Genomic DNA, 20,779 nt, shown 5'->3' with positions numbered 1-20,779 from the left:
CTTTCCGTTGGGCATCTCGTTCTCAAGTACCGCCTGCTATCCCTGGTTCCGCATTTTCACTGGCCGAACCGCACGTCATTCAAAAAACCAAGCCACGAGGGGGGCGGAACGGCCTGATGAGCAGGGATGAAGGGCAGGAGCCGACCAGAGTTTTTTTGCGTCAATGGATCAAAGGCGGGCATTCACGTGGTTGCTGTTTCCGGCACGTCATTGGCCCTTGCTAAGCCCCACCCTCTGGTCTTGTCCAGATTCCAAATGAGGCGTGGTCATGAGCTGGTCACGCCCCCTTATTAAAATAGCCAGTAGCCTCCGGGAATAAGCCTTTGTACCCTTCTTGCTCGCTTCCCTTTTAGATTGCAAGGTACGGGTTTCGTTGCACGTATTTGCTTTGTATTTTGAATAATTAATTGGCATATTTAAATAAGGGCGTGTCACGTGCGACATGTCCTTGCCCTCCAACAGCAGCACAATAGCGGCCCCTGTGGCCTCACCAGTGGGGGAGAGATGGGAAGTACTGCAAAAATTTAGGTTCACAGCCGGAAGTGCTGCTGTGTTTGACGGTGCGCAGGGTGCTATTTGCTCTCTGCCGGGGCTTGGCCATCCACGTGGTCAACCTCCCTTCCTGGACTGAAGAAAAGGGGAAGGGGATTATTGGGGTGTCTGAGCTCCCCCCATGGCGGCTGCAGAAGAGGAACATCCCTTGAGGAACGAGCTGGTCATGAGTGAGGACGAGGAGGAGAAGGAGGTGAACTTTGAAGCCCAACCGTATTTATTTCCAAAGCTGTACTCTGTGTGATCCTATGTGTGTGGGAGGGGATGGTTTAGAGCCATCCGCGCGTGGGGGAAGTGCTCTGTAAGCTCGGGGGGCTACCTTTGTTCCCTTCTCGGGGTGCTGCGGTATTCCTGTTGAGACGCTTTAATGCAATTGGCTTTAAGGATTTCTTTGCCCCGTGAACGATGCCCAGGACAGCATGCTATAGGCGTAGCCGAGGGTGAAGGGGGACAATCACGCCGGTTCTGCCCCCCCCAACAAAAGTCCTGCTCCCCAACTACGTCCTGACCCACCCCCCGCAAAAATTCTGGCTACGCTCATGCAATAAGGAATAAATATATTGAAGTTCTGCGAGATTAAACAGCAGAACTGGATTGATGCCTCCTTACAAAGGCTTGAATGGCTTTTGAAAATTCTACTCCTAATCCTGAGTTTTGATCCCGACATCTGTGTCTCCCCTTGTCCTTTTCTTTTTGCGTTTTTCCTTACTGCCACTCTTCAAAGCTATAAGCAGTGCTTTTTTCTATTAAAAGATGTGCTGGAACTCACCATGAACTCCTCCCTTGTAATGGCAATGACAGCCACCTGAGAGGTGCAGGAACTTAGTTCTGGCAAGTTCCAACTGGGGAAAAAAGCCCTGGCTATAAGGCAGTAAGTCCAGTGAGCAGGTCAGTCTGATTAGCTGGCAGCTGCATCTCATCACAGGTTAGCACTGCCATGCTAGAGGCTAGGTATGCTCAGTGGTACCCTTTGAAGTTATTATTCATCTTGTTGCAAGGATGAGTCTGGGTTCAGCCCTCTGTGAGATGGTCCTTGGCCCTTATTCATTGGTAACCTTTTGTTCCCCAGGCAGACAATGAAGAAGCAACAAAGAAGCACCATCAGCTTGTGGATTCACTCACTGCCTTGGCTGGAGCGAAGCGGTATGAAGGAAGGCTCCCAATCAAGTGTTAAAAACAATACAGCATTAAGTATTACAAACTTCCCTAAACAGGGCTGCCTTCTGATGTCTTTTAAAGATAGGATAACTGCTTATTTCCTTCACATCTGAAGGGAGGGCGTTCCACAGGGTGGGCACCACTACCGAAAAGGCCCTCTGTCTGGTTCCCTGTAACCTCACTTCTCGCAATGAGGGAACTGCCAGAAGGCCCTCGGCGCTGGATCTCAGTGTCCGGGCTGAACGATGGGGGTGAAGGTATACAGGACCGAGGCCGTTTAGGGCTTTAAAGGTCAGCACCAACACTTTGAATTGTGCTCGGAAACGTACTGGGAGCCAATGCAGACCTCTCTTTTTTTTTAATAATTTTTATTCATTTTTCAAACACATAAGAAACAAACAAAACACAAAACAAAAACATACAAAACATTTAACTCATAATCTTATTTTCATACACCTTCTTTCCTCCGACTTCCCCATACCTCCCTTTCGCTGCATCCTTATTTTGCAGTTCTTTAGCAACCCATTAATCAGTTTATCTATTAGTTCTCTTTCATTAAATTTCCTTAAACTTATTAGTTACAGCTGTAATTCTCTACTTCTTACCCCTTGACATCTTAACACTCCTCAATTTTACAACAATTTTTAAGATATATTTTAAATTTCTTCCAATCCTCTTCCACTGTCTCTTTCCCCTGGTCGCGGATTCTGCCGGTCATCTCTGCCAGTCCCATGAAGTCTGTCACCTTTGTCTGCCATTCTTCCAGAGTAGGTAGTTCTTGCATCTTCCAATACTTTGCCAGAAGAATTCTTGCTGCTGTGGTAGCATACATAAAAAATGTCCTATCCTTCTTTGACACCAATTGGCCAACCATGCCCAGAAGAAATGCCTCAGGTTTTTTAGGAAAAGTCCACTTAAGGACTTTCTTAATTTCATTATAGATCATTTCCCAAAAGGCTTTAATCTTTGGGCAGGTCCACCAAAGGTGGTAAAAGGTACCTTCAGTCTCATTACATTTCCAGCATTTATTATTGGGCAAATGGTAAATTTTTGCAAGCTTGACTGGGGTCATGTACCACCTGTAAATCATTTTCATTATGTTTTCTTTTAAGGCATTACATGCCGTAAACTTAACACCAGTGGTCCATAACTGTTCCCAGTCAGCAAACATAATATCATGACCGATATCTTGTGCCCATTTAATCATAGCTGATTTCACCGTTTCATCCTGTGTATTCCATTTCAACAGCAAGTTATACATTCTTGACAAATTCTTAGTATTGGGTTCTAACAATTCTGTTTCTAACTTTGACCTCTCCTTCTGAAATCCTATTTTCCTGTCCTGCTTAAATGTCTCATTTATCTGATGGTAATGTAACCAATCTCGAACTTTGAACTTTAATTTCTCATAACTCTGAAGTTTAAGCTTCTCACCATCTTGTTCTAGGATTTCACAGTATTTTGGCCATTTAGAATCCATATTAAGTTTTTTCACCGCCTTAGCTTCCATTGGTGACAACCACCTGGGAGTTTTACTTTCCAACAAGTCTTTATATCGAGTCCAAACATTATATAATGCTTTCCTGACAATATGGTTTTTAAAACTTTTATACACCTTTGCCTTGTCGTACCATAGATATGCATGCCAACCAAAGTTATTATCATACCCCTCCAAATCCAAAATGTCTGTGTCTTCAAGAAGTAACCAGTGTTTCAACCAGCAAAAAGCTGCTGATTCATAATAGAGTCTTAAGTCCGGCAGGGCAAAGCCCCCTCTATCTTTTGCATCAGTTAAAATCAGATTTGCCAGACAAATTTAGATATGTCTTTCTGCCACTTCTTGAAACAGTCCATCTTGTCCAAAATCTGTAACGTCTGAAATAAGAATAACATTCTAGGCAATACATTCATCTTAATAACAGCAATTCGGCCTAACAAGGAAAGTCTCAACCTAGACCATATTTCTAGATCTTTCTTTACTTCTGTCCAACATTTTTCATAATTGTCTTTAAATAAGTTCACATTCTTAGATGTTAAGTTCACCCCCAGGTATTTCACTTTTTTCGTTATTTCCAAACCTGTTTCATTCTGAAATCTCTCTCTTTCTTCCATTGTTAAATTTTTTCCCAGCACTTTCGTTTTCTGTTTGTTCAATTTAAATCCTGCTACTTGACCAAATATCTCAATTAGTTCTAATACTCTTTTGGTACTAGTGTCTGGCTGTTGCAAAGTTAACACTAGGTCATCTGCAAATGCCCTTAACTTATAATTTTTGACTCCGACCTGAATACCTTTAACCAACTGGTCCCTTCTAATCATATTTAACAAAACCTTCCAATGCAGACCTCTCAGGACCGATGTTATGTGGTCCCGGTGGCCACTTCCAGTCACCAGTCTAGCTGCCGCATTCTGGATTAATTGCAGTTTCCAGGTCATCTTCAAAGGTAGCCCCACGTAGAGAGCACTGCAATAGTCCAAGCGGGAGATAACTAGAGCATGCACCACTCTGGCAAGACAGTCTGCAGGCAGGTAGGGTAGACAGCCGCCCTGGACACAGAATTAACCTGTGCCTCCATGGACAGCTGTGAGTCCAAAATTACTCCCAGGCTGCGCACCTGGTCCTTCAGGGGCACAATTACCCCATTCAGGACCAGGGAATCCCCCACACCTGCCTGCCCCCTGTCCCCCCAAAACAGTATTTCTGTCTTGTCAGGATTCAACTTCAATCTGTTAGCCGCCATCCATCCTCTAACCGCCTCCAGGCACTCACATAGGACCTTCACCGCCTTCACTGGTTCTGATTTAAAAGAGAGGTAGAGCTGGGTGTCATCTGCATACTGATGAATACCCAGCTCAAACCCCCTGATGATCTTTCCCAGCGGCTTCATATAGATATTAAAAAGCATGGGGGAGAGGACAGAACCCTGAGGTACCCCACAAGTGAGAGCCCAGGGGTCTGAACACTCACCCCCCAACACCACTTTCTGGACACGGCCCAGGAGAAAGGAGCGGAACCACCGTATAACAGTGCCCCCAGCTCCCAGCCTCTCTAGACGGTCCAGAAGGATGTTATGGTCGATGGTGTCAAAGGCCTCTGAGAGATCCTGCAGAACTAGGAAACAGCTCTCATCTTTGTTCCTAGCCCGCCGGAGATCATCAACCAGCACGACCAAGGCAGTTTCAGTCCTATGGTGAGGCCTGAATCCTGATTGGAAGGGATCCAAATGGTCCGCATCCTCCAGGCGTGCTTGGAGTTGTTCAGCAACCACCCGCTCAATCACCTTTTGCCCAAGAATGGAAGATTTGAGACTGGGTGATAGTTGGCCATGTCGGCCGGGTCTAAAGATGTTTTTTTAAGAAGCGGTTTAATGACCGATGGAATTGGCTGGAGAGGGAGCGGTCTTCCAAAACACAGACTGTTTTATGGCCCTGGTAATGGAGACAAAGAATGATTAGCTTGATTTTCCATTCCTAACTAGGTCAATGTCCTTTTTTTTTGTTTGCAGATGGAGGGCAGTTGAACGCACTGAGGCGAGCCGACAGATATTGGAATTTGATCTTTGTGGTGGAGGTGAGAGCTTTCCCCTCAAGCGCTCGCAGCATAGCAATCGCTGGCACAGATGAATCCTCTGTTACCGATGGGTCATGGCTAAGAGGGAGCATGTGACCAGATCCCTGTACCATTTCTCAATCTCTAGCAGAGAGGCATGGCTTTACAAGTTTGGCATTCTAGATGTTACTGGACAACAACTCCCATGAACCCTAGAAGAAGAGTTTGGATTTGATATCCCGCTTTATCACTACCTGAAGGAATCTCAAAGTGGCTAACATTCTCCTTTCTCTTCCTCCCCCACAACAAACACTCTGTGAGGTGAGTGGGGCTGAGAGACTTCAAAGAAGTGTGACTAGCCCAAGGTCACCCAGCAGCTGCATGTGGAGGAGCAGAGACACGAACCTGGCTCCCCAGATTACGAGACTACCGCTCTTAACCACTACACCACACTAGCTATTGACCATGCTCGCGGGGCTGATGGGAGTTGTAGTTCAGCAACATCTGAAGATGCGAGAGGTTCTCCACACTTGCTATAGAACATGGGTAGGCAAACTAAGGCCCGGGGGCTGGATCTGGCCCAATCACCTTCTAAATCCAGGAATCAGCATGTTTTTACATGAGTAGAATGGGTCCTTTTATTTAAAAGGCATCTCTGGGTTTTTTGTGGGGCATAGGAATTCATTCATTCCCGCCGCCCCCCCCCCCCAATATAGTCTGGTCCCCCACAAGGTCTGAGGGACAGTGGACCGGCCCCCTGCTGAAAAAGTTTGCTGACCCCTGCTATAGAACATATGTTTTGCATGCAGAAGAAAGTCCCTGGTTTGGTACCTCCCGGTTAAATGGTCACAAATCAGGTGATGGGGTAGGTCTCTGTCTGAGACTCTGAAAAGCTGCTGCTAATCAGAGTGATGATACTGGACAAGACGATGTTGATACCAAAACAAGGACAAGACCTGACACTAATTAAAAACTATAGGCCCATATCACTGCTGAACAGTGATTACAAAATATTTGCTGACATTCTAACCAACAGATTGAAAAAAATTTTAAATGAAAGTATACACAAAGATCAAGCTGGCTTTCTGCCAGGTAGATACATACACAGCAGCATGAGGAATGTAATAGATTTACTAGAATACCTAGAAGAAATATAAGACAAAAAGGCTGCTTTAATATCAATAGATGCGGAAAAGACATTTGACCAGGTGTCGTGGGAGTTCATGAAAAGGGTCATAAAGGAAATGAAACTGTGGGAAGATTATATTAAAGCTATAGAGGCAATATATAGGAAACAAGCAGCCAAACTTATTCTTAATAATGAAATGACAGAAGAATTTTGTATAGAGAGGGGGACAAGACAAGATTGCCCCTTGTCACCACTTCTATTTATTATGGTACTGGAATTATTGATGAATGTCATAAGAAATGATAAAATAAAAGGTATCTCATTAGGGAAAAAGGAATATAAGATCAAAGCATTTGCGGATGACCTGATTCTGACTGTTGAAAACCCCAAAGAAAGTATAATACAGCTAATTGAAAGAATATTAGAATTTTGGAAAGTAGCCGGCTTTAAGTTAAACAAGAATAAAACTAACATGATAGTAAAAAATATGACCAAGCAAGAAAAGGAAGAACTACAGGAGATATTAGGATTAACAATAGTAAATAAGACCAAGTATTTAGGAATCTGGCTGACCAATAATAATAGTAATCTATTCAAAGATAATTACATAAAAACCTGGAAAGGAATCAAAAGAGATTTAGAAATCTGGAATAAGTTAAGATTATTGCTTGTTGACAGAATATTGGTGGTTAAAATGAATGCATTGCTGAAAATGATGTATCTATTCCAAATGATACCGATAATTGGAGGAATGGGAAGTCTTAGATTATGGCAAAAAGAGATATCCAAATTCATATGGCAGTTTAAAAACCAAGAATTAAACACAAGTTTCTAATAGATAAAAAACATAGAGGTGGACTGGCGCTACCTGACCTAAATTTATATTATGACGCTGTCTGTTTAAATTGGCTAAAAGAGTGGATTGTATTAAAAAATAGTGATTTGTTAGATCTAGAAGGATTTAACAATCGTTATGGTTGGCATGCGTATTTAGCTTATGAAAAAGGGAAAGTACACAGGGGATTTATGAACCATGTCATTAGGAAATCATTATATAAAACATGGACAAAATATAAGGATCTCCTAGAACCGAAAACACCATGGTGGGCATCACCTCTAGAAGCAATTACAATAAAAAAGAAAAATATGGAAGTAGAATGAGCAACATATAAAGATCTGATTAAGGAAAAAGATAATAAATTGGTAATTAAAGATTATGAGGAAATTAAACAACACCTTACGGGTTGGATCCAATACCATCAATTGCATGAAGTGTTCAGGACAGGTAAGAAAAACAGTTTCTCAAACGAACCTTCGTTATTAGAAAAAGTGTTATTACAAAACTAAGGTAATATCAAAAATGTATGATACATTATTGGAGTGGGAGGTCAAAGACTGATCAAGGAGGTAATGATCAAGTGGGCTTTAGATATTGGGAAAACCATTAACTTAACAGCATGGGAAGAATTATGGAGAAAGAACTAGAAATTTACAGCCTGTGATGTATTGAGGGAAAATCTAATCAAGATGTTTTATAGATGGTACTTAACACTTACCAAAATAGCTAAAATGTGCAGCGGTACCTCGGGTTACATACGCTTCAGGTTACAGACTCCACTAACCCAGAAATAGTACCTCGGGTTAAGAACTTTGCTTCAGGATGAGAACAGAAATCGTGTGCAGCGCTCCCTCTAGCTGTTCTAGCTTCGCGTGAAGTCTCCGCAGGGCATGGGGAGCATTCATTTCGCTGCCCTGCGGAGGCTTTGAGCGGCTATCCGCAGCTTTTGCGGGAGGTGGGGAAAGGGACAGAGCTCTGTCCCTTCCCCCACCTCCCGCAAAAGCCAGGGATAGCCGTGCTCCCTTTAAAGAGCGCTCGGCTCTTGCGGGAGGTGGGGGAAGTGACAGAGCCACACACTCTGTCACTTCCCCCACCTCCCACAAAAGCCAGGGATAGCTGCGCTCCCTTTAAAGAGCCACGCGGAGTGTGTGTGCGGCTCTTGGGGAAAAGCCTGCAAGCGCCGCACACACGCTCCATGCGGCTCATGAAAGGGAGTGCTGAGCAGAGCCTGGGATGCATACAGGCTCTGCTCAGCGCTCCCTTTAAAGAATAATTTTTTTCTTGCATTCCCCCTCTAAAAACTAGGTGCGCCTTATGGTCAGGTGCGACTTATGGAGCGAAAAATACGGTAAATAAGGAGGCCAGATACAGTACAGGATAAAGGAAGTCATTTATTTGGTTGTTTGTATTGTTTTATGTTATGTTTATTGTATTTCTGGGGTGGGGTGGGGGATTTTTGTTATCTTGTAAATAAAATTTCCAATAAAAAGTTTTTTAGAAAAAGACAATGCACCCAGATCTGGCCTATCATCCAGTGTTACCATGTGTTGTGCATTGCAGGTGCTAGAGAAAAAGTTCTCCTCTCAGAACTGTTGCAGTCAGCTTCCAGCTCACCAGCTCTGGGTTCCATTCAAAAGCAGCTGAAGAAAGCCCAGCACAAAAAAACCATCCAGCTCCCACTGAGCAAGGAGGAGAATGAGCGGGTGATTTCAGTGGGCTGTTTGGGAGGCAGCTGTGCTTGGGGTGGTGGCAGGGAGGAAGATGTTGGCATTGGAGGTAGAAATGTGAAGGAAAGGACACTGGAGGGAGAAACCAAAAGGAGAGGAACAGAGGAAAAGTGTGTGTGTGTGTTGGCACAAGTAGGATAGACTGGCAAATGTACCTTTTCCTGTGGTACAGGTGATTCTCAACTTACATGGTTACGTTCCGCGGTCACAGCATAAAGCCAAAATCACATATAGTCACAGCACGTTGGGTACAGTGATGAGTGGGATTGCCCTTTTTCCCCAGATGCACCCTGCCTCTTTCAAATTTTTACAAAATTTGTTTGCCAAGCACGTGAAGCTGAGTGCACACAGGTTCAATGTGTGTATGTTGCGAGTTACCTGTACATCTCTTAATTTTTGTTGTCAAATTCATTTTCTCAAGGTTTGCTCCTAGGCTTATCCTTTTAAAAAAATAAATAAAGCGTCCTATAAATTAATGAGGAATAGGTCCATCAGGGGTTATCGGCTGTAACAGAACAATTCAGAGGCAGTATGCTAGACGGAGCATAAACAGGAAAAAGCCATCACCATTGTCCTATGCTGTTGAACGTGGAATGTAGAACTAAATGTTTTTGTCTTGTGTGATAAAGCAAGGTATTTTTTTCTGCCTTGTGAAGAGGAGGGGTTCATGGACATGAATTTAACTTGGGTGTGCTGTGTTAATGGTTTCAAATCAAATAGATGGAGCAGAATTGATACCTGGCTGCATTGCCATCTGTCTCTAAAGTATTGAGATTCCAGCAATGGGATTGCATCATATCCTGGGTGAAGTAATGCCTTCCTAAAGATTTTATACTGAGGCTTATGGGCATCTTTATAGTGGGTGCTCTAAAATATGCCTCTGGGAAAGGTCGCTGTAGCTGGTCCACCATATATATATTTATACATATCCATACATGCATATACAGTGGTGCCTTGCAAGACGAAATTAACTCGTTCCGCAAGTCTTTTCGTCTTGCGAGTTTTTCGTCTTGCGAAGCACGGTTTCCCATAGGAATGTATTAAAAATCAATTAATGCGTTCCTATGGAAACCGCCTTCAGACCAGGTCCGGGGACAGTCTGTCCCCCAACCTCTTCTGAAGGCCGGCGGGGGGCGAAAGTCTTTGCTCCCCCCCCCCCGCCTGCTTTCCCGGGAGAGCGGAGAAACGCTCTCTTTGCTCCCCCCCGCCTGCCTTCAAAAGCCGTCCGGGGGCTTTTAAATCACCCCGGGACAGTCCCGGGGCGATTTAAAAGCCCCCGGGAAGGCAGGCAGGGGGGACAAAGACTTTTGCCCCCCGCCCGCCTTCGGAAGAGGTCCTGGACCTCTTCTGAAGGCGGGCGGGGGGCAAAAGTCTTTGCTCCCCCCCCCCCGCCTGCCTTCAAAAGCCATCCGGGATAGCGGGAAGCGCTTCCCTGCTATCCCGGACTGCTTTTAAAATGCTGGCGGTGGGGAGCAAAGCCTTTCGGCCCCCGCCGGCCTTCCTGGACCTCTTCTGAAGGCCGGCGGGGGGGGGGGAAGGCTTTGCTCCCCACCGCTAGCATTTAAAAGAGGTCCCCGGAGATTTCCCCGGAGATTTCTTGCGAAGCAAGCCTATAGGGAAATTCGTTTTGCGAAGCGCCTCCAAAACGGAAAACCCTTTCGTCTAGCGGGTTTTTTGTCTTGCGAGGCGTTCGTCTTGCGGGGCACCACTGTATATGTATTTCTTTCTCTCTCTCTCTCTCTCTCTCTCTCTCTCTCTCTCTCTCTCTCTCTCTCTCTCTCTCTCTCTCCCTGCAGGTGGTGAGGGAAGCTGACTACACTCAGACATCTCAAGCCCTGGCTAAGTGGCATCCAGTGGTGCAGCAAAACAGACATGCTGAGCAGCTAGTCTTCCCATTGCAACAAGAGAGTGTGAATGTCACGGCCATTGAAGAAGTGATAAATGGATGGCAGGTGGGTGTTGGTTGACCTCAGCAAGAAGTGAGAATTAGGATTGAGCTGGACCCAGCTGTTGCACAGTGCTCTTGCCTCATGTTCAAGCCAAGCTATGCCCCTAGGAGTGTAGGAAGCTGCTCTTCTACTGTGTCCCATCTAACTTAATATTTTCTGCATTGACTGCCAGCAGCTCTCCAGGGTTTCAGGCACAGTTCTCTCCCAGCCCTACCTGGAGGTGTGTGGGTGTGCCAATCTACTGTGGCTTTTGTAGCTTGTGGTCTGGTAGACGGAATTCTGACTTAGCTATTCAACTTCTTAGCTCTGATCTCCTATTTGAGCAGAACTTAACAAGTGGCTGCATATAAGTGACCCTCTCTATCTCAGTTCCTCATGTGAAAAAAAGAGAAAAAAAGAGAGAGACTTACCTGTTTTATTGTGCAGATTAATACCATATAAGTTGTTAGGCAATCCAATGTTACTATGCAGTTACAGACCCATTCAAAAACAAAGAAAACCCCAAAACCATATAACTTATAGCATAAAATTTAATATGGTTCATACGTGTATATGAAACAGGGAAAAGTAAAACAGCCCAAACAACACTTAACTGTCAGAATATTTTCATGAAGGTTTTGTTGTGGGAAATGAATATCTATGAACTGTTTCTGTTATTGTTTTATTCATATTAGCCAATAAGCAAGCTAAATAACACTCAAAAGACCTTCCTGGATATTTTAGTCAGACAGGAATAAATCTGCTTTGCTCATCTCTTTAAAAAATACAAAAATAATACCTATTAGGATTTCTATCGCTCCATCCCCACGGAGGGCAGAATTGTTCATTGTAAGAAAACCCCAATAGGGAGTTAAAGCAATTAAATTTGGACCTAGAGAAGATGAGCCAATATTTGGGAACAATCACATTATCCATATATTTGGAACAACCCTTGAAGCAGTCAGTGGACAAATCAAGATAAATTGGGGAGCAAGTTTTATAAGCAGCAGTCATTGAGAAATTTGCATCAATATCTTTAACTTGAAGTTTAAGAATACATTTTGCCCAGTAGTGGTACTGAGTAGGAAAAAAATCAACAAAAGTCTGATAACTGTAATTTATTGATACAGGCTTTGGAATTTTGTTCTTTTTTGTTGTTGCTAGAAATAATATATGGCAATTATGTGGTAACGCTCTCTTATATGGGTTATCCAGTTCCAGCTGATCTTTATCCATACCTCTAAGACAGCTGAAGAAAAATCTAGAGAATTTAGCCACAGGTGCATTTTTCTGGAAGAAAACTACCCTTCTGAAAGTTTTATAAGTGTTTACATTTTACTTAAGATGATGTGGCACTTTGAAAACTGGAAAGTGCAACAGAAAAGGAAAAGGTAGCAACCAACCACTTCCCTGTTTCTGTGCCCATTCACACTCTGTCGCTTTAACTGCTCTTCCTGCCTCTATCATGCTATTTGGTCTCCATGAGCCTGTTCTTTTATACAGCTTTGCCATTTCAGCCAAGGCAGCCCTCCCTCTCAACATGTTTGGAGAGCACTCATTCTTAAAACTTCCTGTCTGTATTGGAACTAAAACCTATCCTTACTAAAGACTCTGAAAGGTGTGGAATTCTCCATCTCTTGAAAGGAGGGTCCCGTAGAAGTTATTCATGAATTGTTCTTCAGTAGGGGTGCAGTATAAGTGTAACAAATGAATAATAATAATACATTTTAGCTATCTAGCTATCTAGCTATCTGCCTGCTGTGGTTTTTGCTCAGCCAATAACTAACATTCTCTTGGTACGATAAAAGCAGTGAAACAATAAAATAGGAAATAAGTTCTAAAAAGTAGTATTACAACAGTATGCATAGGGACAGAGAAAAGCTAAAACCATAACAACAGCATCTAATGACAAACTAAAACATTTCAGGGGTAAAATAAACAGAGTTTGAATGCCTGGGTGGGTGTTCCTCCCTTTTAAAGGCTTTGCCTGGTTCTAAAACAACATTCGAGTTCAAGCAATCCTCTCTTGTGGAGGGTCTCATGCAAATCGGGGCCACTGCAGAGAAGGCCCTTTTACCTGGTGGTCTTCTCACCATAACTTTGCTGGCATAGGTTTTGCAGAAAAGGCCCTCCAATGATAATCTCAGGGCACTTGTGAGTACACAGTGAGATGAAGCAGTCCTTCAGATACTGCAGCCCTAACCCATGAAGGGCTTGAAATGTCAAAACCAGTCGAGCCTTGGAACTAACTTGGAGCCAGTGAATATGGGAAAGCACCTGTGTAACATGCTCATAACTTCGTTAGTTCCTATGTTGCCTCAAGTTTCCAGATAGTCTCCAGAGGCAGCAATGACAAGCATAGTCTGTGAAGGAGAGGTAGCATCCCTTCACCTAAAATCAGACTAGCAAATAAAATGTTGTGAGGTCGGGGGGTGGGGTCCCCTGTTTTGTTAGTGACCTTTTGCAACCTTGTTGGACTAGTCTTTAGAGTAAGCTGAAACTTACCTCTCTGTGTCCATCCTTCCCTCTTCTCACCCGCTCTAAGGCACAAACACCCCTGGAGCAAGAAATCTTTAATATTCTACACAAAGGAAAGCAGCCAGTGAAGGACCCACTCCTGACGCCACAGGAGAAGTCCTCACTGCAGGCCATGAGTCTGGAGGAGGTGAGTCTAGATCTAGCTGTTTCTTTCCCATTCTCTTTTTTTTTGTCTTTAGGGTATACGGTTTATTTACACATACTGTATATACAACCTGAGTCTACGATGGAGGGGTTCAAAGCATTAACACTCCAAAAGGTTCTTGCCCCTCCCATGGCCATAGTCTTGGATGCCTGCAGAAATCAGCCATCACCCTCTGGTCAGCTTGCTATGTTTAACAGACTGCCACTTTTCTCTCGGGCTTGCTGACACAGCCAACAACTATTTTTTCTCCAACCGACGTCATCCCCAACTGCAATCCTAAAAACAACTGCTCTCCTTCCAGTTCTAAAACTCTACTTCAGAGGCTTTTGTCTTTCTAGCCAATTATGAGTTTCTTTCCCATTCTCCATCTCTCCCTCCCTCCTGGATCCCACACTGCCTTGCTCTGTAAGCTTTTACAGTCAGCCCTTCTCTCCGTTTTTGCGCATTTCAGGCACAGTTGCGACGTATGCAGCACCAGAGGGCTCGAGTCCTGCAGTCCTACTACAAGGCTAAGGCACAACGTCAGCGGAAGATCAAGAGCAAAAGGTAAGCAATTGTTGTAGAGCAGCAGCTAGGAACCTACAGTCCCATTAGTTCTGATAGCCGACCACAAAACTTTCCCCCAACCCCCCACAAGCACAGTTACCTGCTACATACTTGATATTAAATTTTACATTGGGTAAAGACATGGCTGTGGAAGAACAATTGGGAAGCTGCATAGTGTGCTCCCAGTTGTTCCTGTTCCAATAAAGGCTTGCTGTTAGTGCTGATCAGATGATTGGTCACGACAGCAAGGCTTGCAGGGATTGGTTGCACTTGAAGAACTCCTTAGTTCAACTGATCCTTGCCCAAAGCAGGCATTGCTGTAAGTGCTGACCAGCTGACTTAAGTTGGAGAAAATTTGTGAACAGCCATCCAACCCACCTTCACCCTTTTAAGTTGGCTGCTGAAAAGAAATGAGGGTAGGTGAAAAAGTCCTCTTCTCACTTTTGTGGATGAGCCCTGTTCAGTTCCTGCATAGTTCCTTGCAGTCCAGAAAGGACTAGGCATCTTGCGACTTGCTACACTGGGCTCCTTTGGGAGGGAAGGGCAAGACATAAATGGAATTAAAAAAAATTAAATAATAAATAACAGGTGTGGGCTCTGTCTGTTTATTTTTTACACTTTTCTTCCAATGATCTCTCGAGAAGATGGTGTACATTGCTCTCCCTCTCTCTCTCAACGTCCCCATGCCCATTTTATCTTTATCCTGTGAGGTGGGTAAGGCAGAGACAGTGACTCAGTCAGGGTAACCTATTGAGCTAGACAGCTAGCAGGGGTTTGAAACTGAGACTTTCTGGCATTAGGCTGATACTCCAAACAAGGGGTGGGGAACTAGTAGTCCTCAATAAGTTGTTGGATTCCAACCCCTATCATCCCTGGCCATTGGTTGTACTGGCTGAAGTTGAGGGGAGAGCAGCAACATTTAGAGTCACAGTTTTCTTGTCCCTTCTCTAACCACTTCACTGACTCTGCTGCAGGCTCTGGCCCTCCAGATGTTGCTGAACTACAATTCCCATCAGCCTCAACAAGCATTGCCAATGGCCAGGGCAAACAACTCTATTTCAGTGATGTCAGTTAGCTGCGTGTCCTTTCCCTCTGGCCTGGCTGTTCAAACCTCTGACATTGCTATCTTCCTCTTCTTGAAGGTATCACAGAATGCTTAGGAAGATCAGGAAACGCAAGGTGCTGAAAGAATTCGAAATGTTGCGGAAAAGTAACCCTGAAGCAGCTCTAGAAGAGCTAGCTAAAATTGAGAAAGTGCGTATTGAGGTGGGTGCAGCCCTCTTCCTGTGGTACTGTCACGGGGCTGCCAGGGAACACCCCGGAACTGAGGGAGGGGGAGAAACAGGAGCGTGTAGAAGACACAGGAGAAGCAGAGGAGGAAAAGCAGGGGGGAGGGCCTCAAGCGGCGAGAATGCTCTCTGATGCTGAAAGAGCAGCAACAACACTCTACCAGTTCAGGGACAGAGGGAGAGGCGGTGCCCATTCTTTCAGCACAGGACAAGAGGGGGTTAAAGCGTAGGGAACAGAGGTGGCACTTGGGACTTCCCAGGCTCCTCTGCTGGAAGAGGAGCCGAAAGCCCCCACTTCCTGGATCTGCTACCGAGGACTCAGACGCATGAAGCATGTTCTGTACCTTGTAAATACTATGTGAATAAAGACTGTAAATATATCTCTGAGTGAGCAGAGATATTCCTTGCCAAAGGCTTCTAAAACCATCACAGGTACCGAGATGAGGCCCCTCTGCCTAGTGGAGGGAGCTCTCTTACTGTACTCCATCATAGTGACATTTTGCCTTACTTCTCTGTGCAGGAGAGGATGAGCCTGAAACACCAGAACAAGGGCAAGTGGGCCAAATCTACAGTCCTCATGGCAAAGTACAACCTAGAGGTAAGAGATGTGTGGAGGGAGGAGGCTTTATCAGCCAAAACCCACTCTTAACATGTAATTAAACCAAGGCAGGTGCTTGAGAGATTTGATCGAGCTGAAATGTAGCTTCCAGAAAAGGGTTGGCTGAAAATATCAGGCTATTCCCATAGAAGTGCTTTTTAGAGCACCTTTAACAACATTTGCAAGTGGGTGATAAAATACCTTTCTTTTGTCCGCTTGCCTTCCCGCCATTGGGTGGATTTACATCCAAAGCCAAAAACAGATGGCAAATCATTTTCTGGCCAGTTGCAATTCATACCCTTTCTCCTGGGAAATTGACTTTCTCTGGAGAGTATTGTTTAAAATTCTTACTTGGGAGGGGGAGAAAATAGTAGTGAATTATTGTAGGTTGGGCTGTTAAACATTTTACTTGTTTCCTGGGGGGTTATTAGAGGGGTGTATGCTTTGCTGGTCCTCTTGTGGCTGAAAATACGGGATACTGTAAGTCAGGGGAGGGCCAATGATAGATCTACAATCTACTGGTAGATTGTTGGACAATTTGCAGTAGATCAGCAAGCGTTTCTGACTTCTGATTGTTTAACAACAGCTATGTCAAAAAGAAACCTCCAGCACCAGATTGTTCAAGCTCTTATCTGAAATAATACAGAAACAGGTTTGTCTATGCAAACCATCCCAGTATCTATGTTGGCTTTTGGGGTGCAGCAGATAACTGTCTCCTCCCCCTAAGCCTCCATTTTGCATATGGCGACACCTTCAAAGTAGAGTTGTCATATTTCAAAAAGTGAAAATTTGGACACAAAAGTTGTTGAGATTTTGGGCGGTTGTTTTTTTGCCAGAGTTGTTGAGCTGTGTATGTGTGTGACAGACTTTTTAAAGCTATTTTTTGGAAAATAGGCAAAAACGACACTGCTGACATGAGTTACCATATGTCCAGATTTTTCTGGACATGTTGCCGATTTCCACCTGGACACGGCTTCCAACTGCAGTATTCCAGATATGTCCAGGAAATTCCAGATGTATGGCAACCCTATTCAAAGGCTCTACTCTTTGCACCTGGCTTTGGGGGTTGGATGGACCTGGGGTGGTTCTAGTGAAGAAGCAAAGAATAGATTTTGTAAGCCTAAGGTCTGCAAGTAAAGGCTATTGCCTGCCTGCTTTTCTAGGCTAGGCAAGCCATGCAGGAGCAGCTGGCCCACAACAAAGAACTGACCCAGAAAGTACGCCCGGCATCTGATAGTGAGGAAGGTGGCAATGACACTGACGCAGAGGGGGATCTCGTGCCAAGTGTTGTCAATGAGAGGCCTGCTGGGCTGGATCCAGACAACCCCTGGATGTTAGGATGGCCCCACACAGAGCCCAAGGAGGACCTTCCAGCTGCACCAGAAGACAGTGAAGAGAGTGACGAAGAGAAGGGGCCACCTGCAACCAAGGAGGAGACTTTGCTGCAAGGCTTCGTTGCAGGTCAGCAGGGCCAGGGCCATAAAACAATGCATGGTGTGGGGGAAATGAACAGATAAGGTGCTTTTATTCCTTGTATAATACAAGGGCAGGGTCATCCAGGGAAAATGATAGGCTGTATATTCAGGATATTTTTTTAATTATTATTATTATTATTATTAATTTTCATTGCTCATAAAAATTATTCAATATTGTTAGGAAACTGCCATCAGCTCAGAGGCGAGAAGTGGAAGGGCAGTTGAGTTACAGGGAGCCTCCGAAGATCAGATCTTGAGAAGCAGCACTTCCTCCGCGGAGGAGGAAAGCCACGCCTCCAGTGGGGAAGGGGTGCAGGTCTCAGAGGATGCAAGGGAGAGACACAGCACCGAGCATGAACAAAGCGGGGGGGGGGGAGGCAGGTCCCCCTCACGCCCTCTCTGCGCAGTCAGTTTATGCGCAGGAGGGGAGGCGTAGGATGGGGGTCAAAAGACTGCTATGCTGGGGAAAGTTTAAGGACCGCCCACTCCCAGATTCTGCTAGCGACTGAGCAGACATGGAATTGAGACGCTCTGCACTGTAAATGCTTTGCACAGATAATAAAGCCTTGAAAAGACCGGTGGGAGTCTTGCCTGTTTGCTCTCGAGCAACCACACTGGCATACATAACAAATATCATCATTTAACATCCGTTTTCTAGTTTTCCCCCTCCCTGTTGACTTCCTCCAACTTCTATTTCTGGTTTGTTACACCAAATGTTACATTCTGTTTATACATAGTGTTCTGTTATAACTACAGTGGTGCCCCGCAAGACGAACGCCTCGCAAGACGGAAAACCCGCTAGGCGAAAGGGTTTTCCGTTTTGGAGGCGCTTCGCAAAACGAATTTCCCTATGGGCTTTCGTCTTGCAGCGCGTCTTCCCCACTGTCCTCGGACCTCCTCAGAAGGCTGGCGGTGGGGTGGAGAGACCTCCTCCCCCCGCCAGGCTTCGGAAGGCTCCTCCGAAGGCTGGCGATGGGGCGGAGAGCCCTTCTACCCGCGCCAGGCTTCGGAAGGCTGCTCCGAAGGCTGGCGATGGGGCGGAGAGACCAACTTTTGTGTCGGAAGGCTGCTCCGAAGGCTGGCGGTGGGGCAGAGAGCCCTTCTCCCCCCGCCAGGCTTCGGAAGGCTCCTCCGAAGGCTGGCGATGGAGCGGAGAGCCCTTCTACCCGCGCCAGGCTTCGGAAGGCTGCTCCGAAGGCTGGCGATGGGGCGGAGAGACCTTCTCCCCGCGCCAGGCTTTGGAAGGCTCCTCCGAAGGCTGGCGATGGGGCGGAGAGCCCTTCTCCCCCCGCCAGGCTTCGGAAGGCTCCTCCGAAGGCTGGCGGTGGGGCGGAGAGACCTTCTCCCCGCGCCAGGCTTCGGATGGCTGTCCTGAAGACTTGCGGTGGGAGGAGGGTTTTCCTTCCCACCGCCAACATTCAGAATGCTGTTCTGAATGTTGGCGGTGGGGAGGAAAAACCCTTCTCCCACCGCAAGCCCCGGGAACAGAGGAGAAGCGCTGCGCGCCTTCCCCTCTGTTCCCGTACCTGTCCGAAGGCTGGCGGTGGGGCGGAGAGACCTCCTCCCGCCGTCAGCCTTCGGAAGGCTGCTCCGAAGGCTGGCGGCGGGAGGAGGTCTCTCCGCCCCACCGCCAGCCTTCGGAAGACTGCTCCGAAGGCTGGCGGCGGGAGGAGGTCTCTCCGCCCCACTAGCAGCCTTCGGAAGGCTGCTCCAAAGGCTGGCGGTGGGGCGGAGAGACCTCCTCCCGCCGCCAGCCTTCAGAAGGCTGTCCTGAAGACTTGCGGTGGGAGTAGGGTTTTCCTTCCCACCGCCAACATTCAGAATGCTCTTCTGAATGTTGGCGGTGGGGAGGAAAAACCCTACTCCCACCGCAAGCCCCGGGAACAGAGGAGAAGCGCTGCGGGCCTTCCCCTCTGTTGCCGTACCTGTCCTGAAGGCTTGCGGTGGGGAGAAAAGCCCTTCTCCGCACTGCCAGCCTGGCAAGCGGTCTCCATAGGAACGCATTAATTGATTTTTAATGCATTCCTATGGGAAACCGTGCTTCGCAAGACAAAAAACTCACAAGAAGAAAAAACTTGCGGAACGAATTAATTTCGTCTTGCGAGGCACCACTGTAATTCTATTTCTTGTTCTCTGTAAATAAAGTTGTGAATGTTTATTTAAATCCTGCCAACGAGTCCATTTTTTGTTTTGTTTCTGCAAGTATGTTGTAAAGGGTTCCCATTCTCTTCCAAAGTCACTATTGTCCTTTTCATGCAGTTTGTCCGTTAATTTTGCCAGTTCATCAATTTTTCTTGCCATTGTTCTTTAGATGGTATTTCTCCAGTCTTTTTTTTTTTAATCTAAGCATGGGTGGTTTTTTTTAACTTTTAATTTATTTAATCATTTTTTCAATACAAACAACAATCGCAAAAGACACAAAAACCAAAAACCATAATAACACTAATAATACAATTTGACAATTCAGATTTGAATACAGTGGTGCCTCGCAAGACGAAATTAATTCGTTCCGCAAGTCTCTTCGTCTTGCGAGTTTTTCGTCTTGCGATGCACGGTTTTCCATAGGAATGCATTGAAAATCAATTAATGCGTTCCTATGGAAACCGCCTTCCCCCGACCTCTTCTGGCGGGCGGCATTTTAAAATCGCCCGGGACAGCGGAGGACTTCTCCGCTGTCCGGGGCGATTTAAAAGCCCCTGGGAAGGCAGGCAGGGGGGACAAAGACTTTTGCCCCCCGCCTGCCTTCAGAAGAGGTCCAGGACAGGCTTCGTGGACCTCTCCGCAAGCAGCGGGAGCGCTCCTTGCGGAGAGTTGCCAGCGCGCCCAGGCTTCGCGGCCCCGCCGCCCGGCTTCGGGACATCGTTTCGAAGCCGGGCGGCGGGGGGAGGCTTTCCCGCCCCGCCGCCGGGCTTCGGGACATCGTTCCGATGCCGGGCGGCGGGGGGAGGCTTTCTCGCCCCGCCGCCCGGCATCGGGACGATGCCCCGAAGCCGGGCGGCGGAGGGAGGCTTCAAAAGCCGTCCGGGGGCTTTTAAATCGCCCCGGACAGTCCCGGGGCGATTTAAAAGCCCCCGGTTAGGCAGGCAGGGGGGGCAAAGACTTTTGCCCCCCGCCCGCCTTGGGAAGAGGTCCTGGACCTCTTCCGAAGGCGGGCGGGGGGCAAAAGTCTTTGCCCCCCCTGCCTGCCTTCAAAAGCCGTCCGGGATAGGGGGAAGCGCTTCCCTGCTATCCCGGACCGCTTTTGAAGGCAGGCAGGGGGGGCAAAGACTTTTGCCCCCCGCCCGCCTTCGGAAGAGGTCCAGGACC

General features: G+C 46.3%; 1 protein-coding gene across 2 annotated transcripts in view; it reads left to right on the top strand.

Moving 5' to 3' along the window:
- The first annotated feature begins 419 nt into the window (after window positions 1–419).
- The window catches only part of LOC309361136 (U3 small nucleolar RNA-associated protein 14 homolog A-like), a 39,412-nt gene continuing 19,052 nt past the window's right edge, over window positions 420–20,779 (top strand). The window contains exons 1-10 of one of the 2 annotated variants that reach the window (XM_081896091.1): window positions 420–745; window positions 1,622–1,695; window positions 5,217–5,281; window positions 8,788–8,930; window positions 10,751–10,906; window positions 13,428–13,547; window positions 14,017–14,111; window positions 15,254–15,377; window positions 15,921–15,998; window positions 17,162–17,459. In XM_081896091.1, the coding sequence (XP_081752217.1) occupies window positions 674–745; window positions 1,622–1,695; window positions 5,217–5,281; window positions 8,788–8,930; window positions 10,751–10,906; window positions 13,428–13,547; window positions 14,017–14,111; window positions 15,254–15,377; window positions 15,921–15,998; window positions 17,162–17,459 (1,225 nt within the window). In that variant the 5' untranslated portion in view covers window positions 420–673. The remainder of the gene's footprint in view (window positions 746–1,621; window positions 1,696–5,216; window positions 5,282–8,787; window positions 8,931–10,750; window positions 10,907–13,427; window positions 13,548–14,016; window positions 14,112–15,253; window positions 15,378–15,920; window positions 15,999–17,161; window positions 17,460–20,779) is intronic. The other variant, XM_081896092.1, reaches the window with a different exon arrangement.

Source organism: Podarcis melisellensis (genome assembly GCF_964234715.1).
Source record: "Podarcis melisellensis genome assembly, chromosome: W".
Lineage (NCBI taxonomy): Eukaryota > Metazoa > Chordata > Lepidosauria > Squamata > Lacertidae > Podarcis > Podarcis melisellensis.
This window is presented reverse-complemented; position numbering and strand designations above follow the sequence as displayed.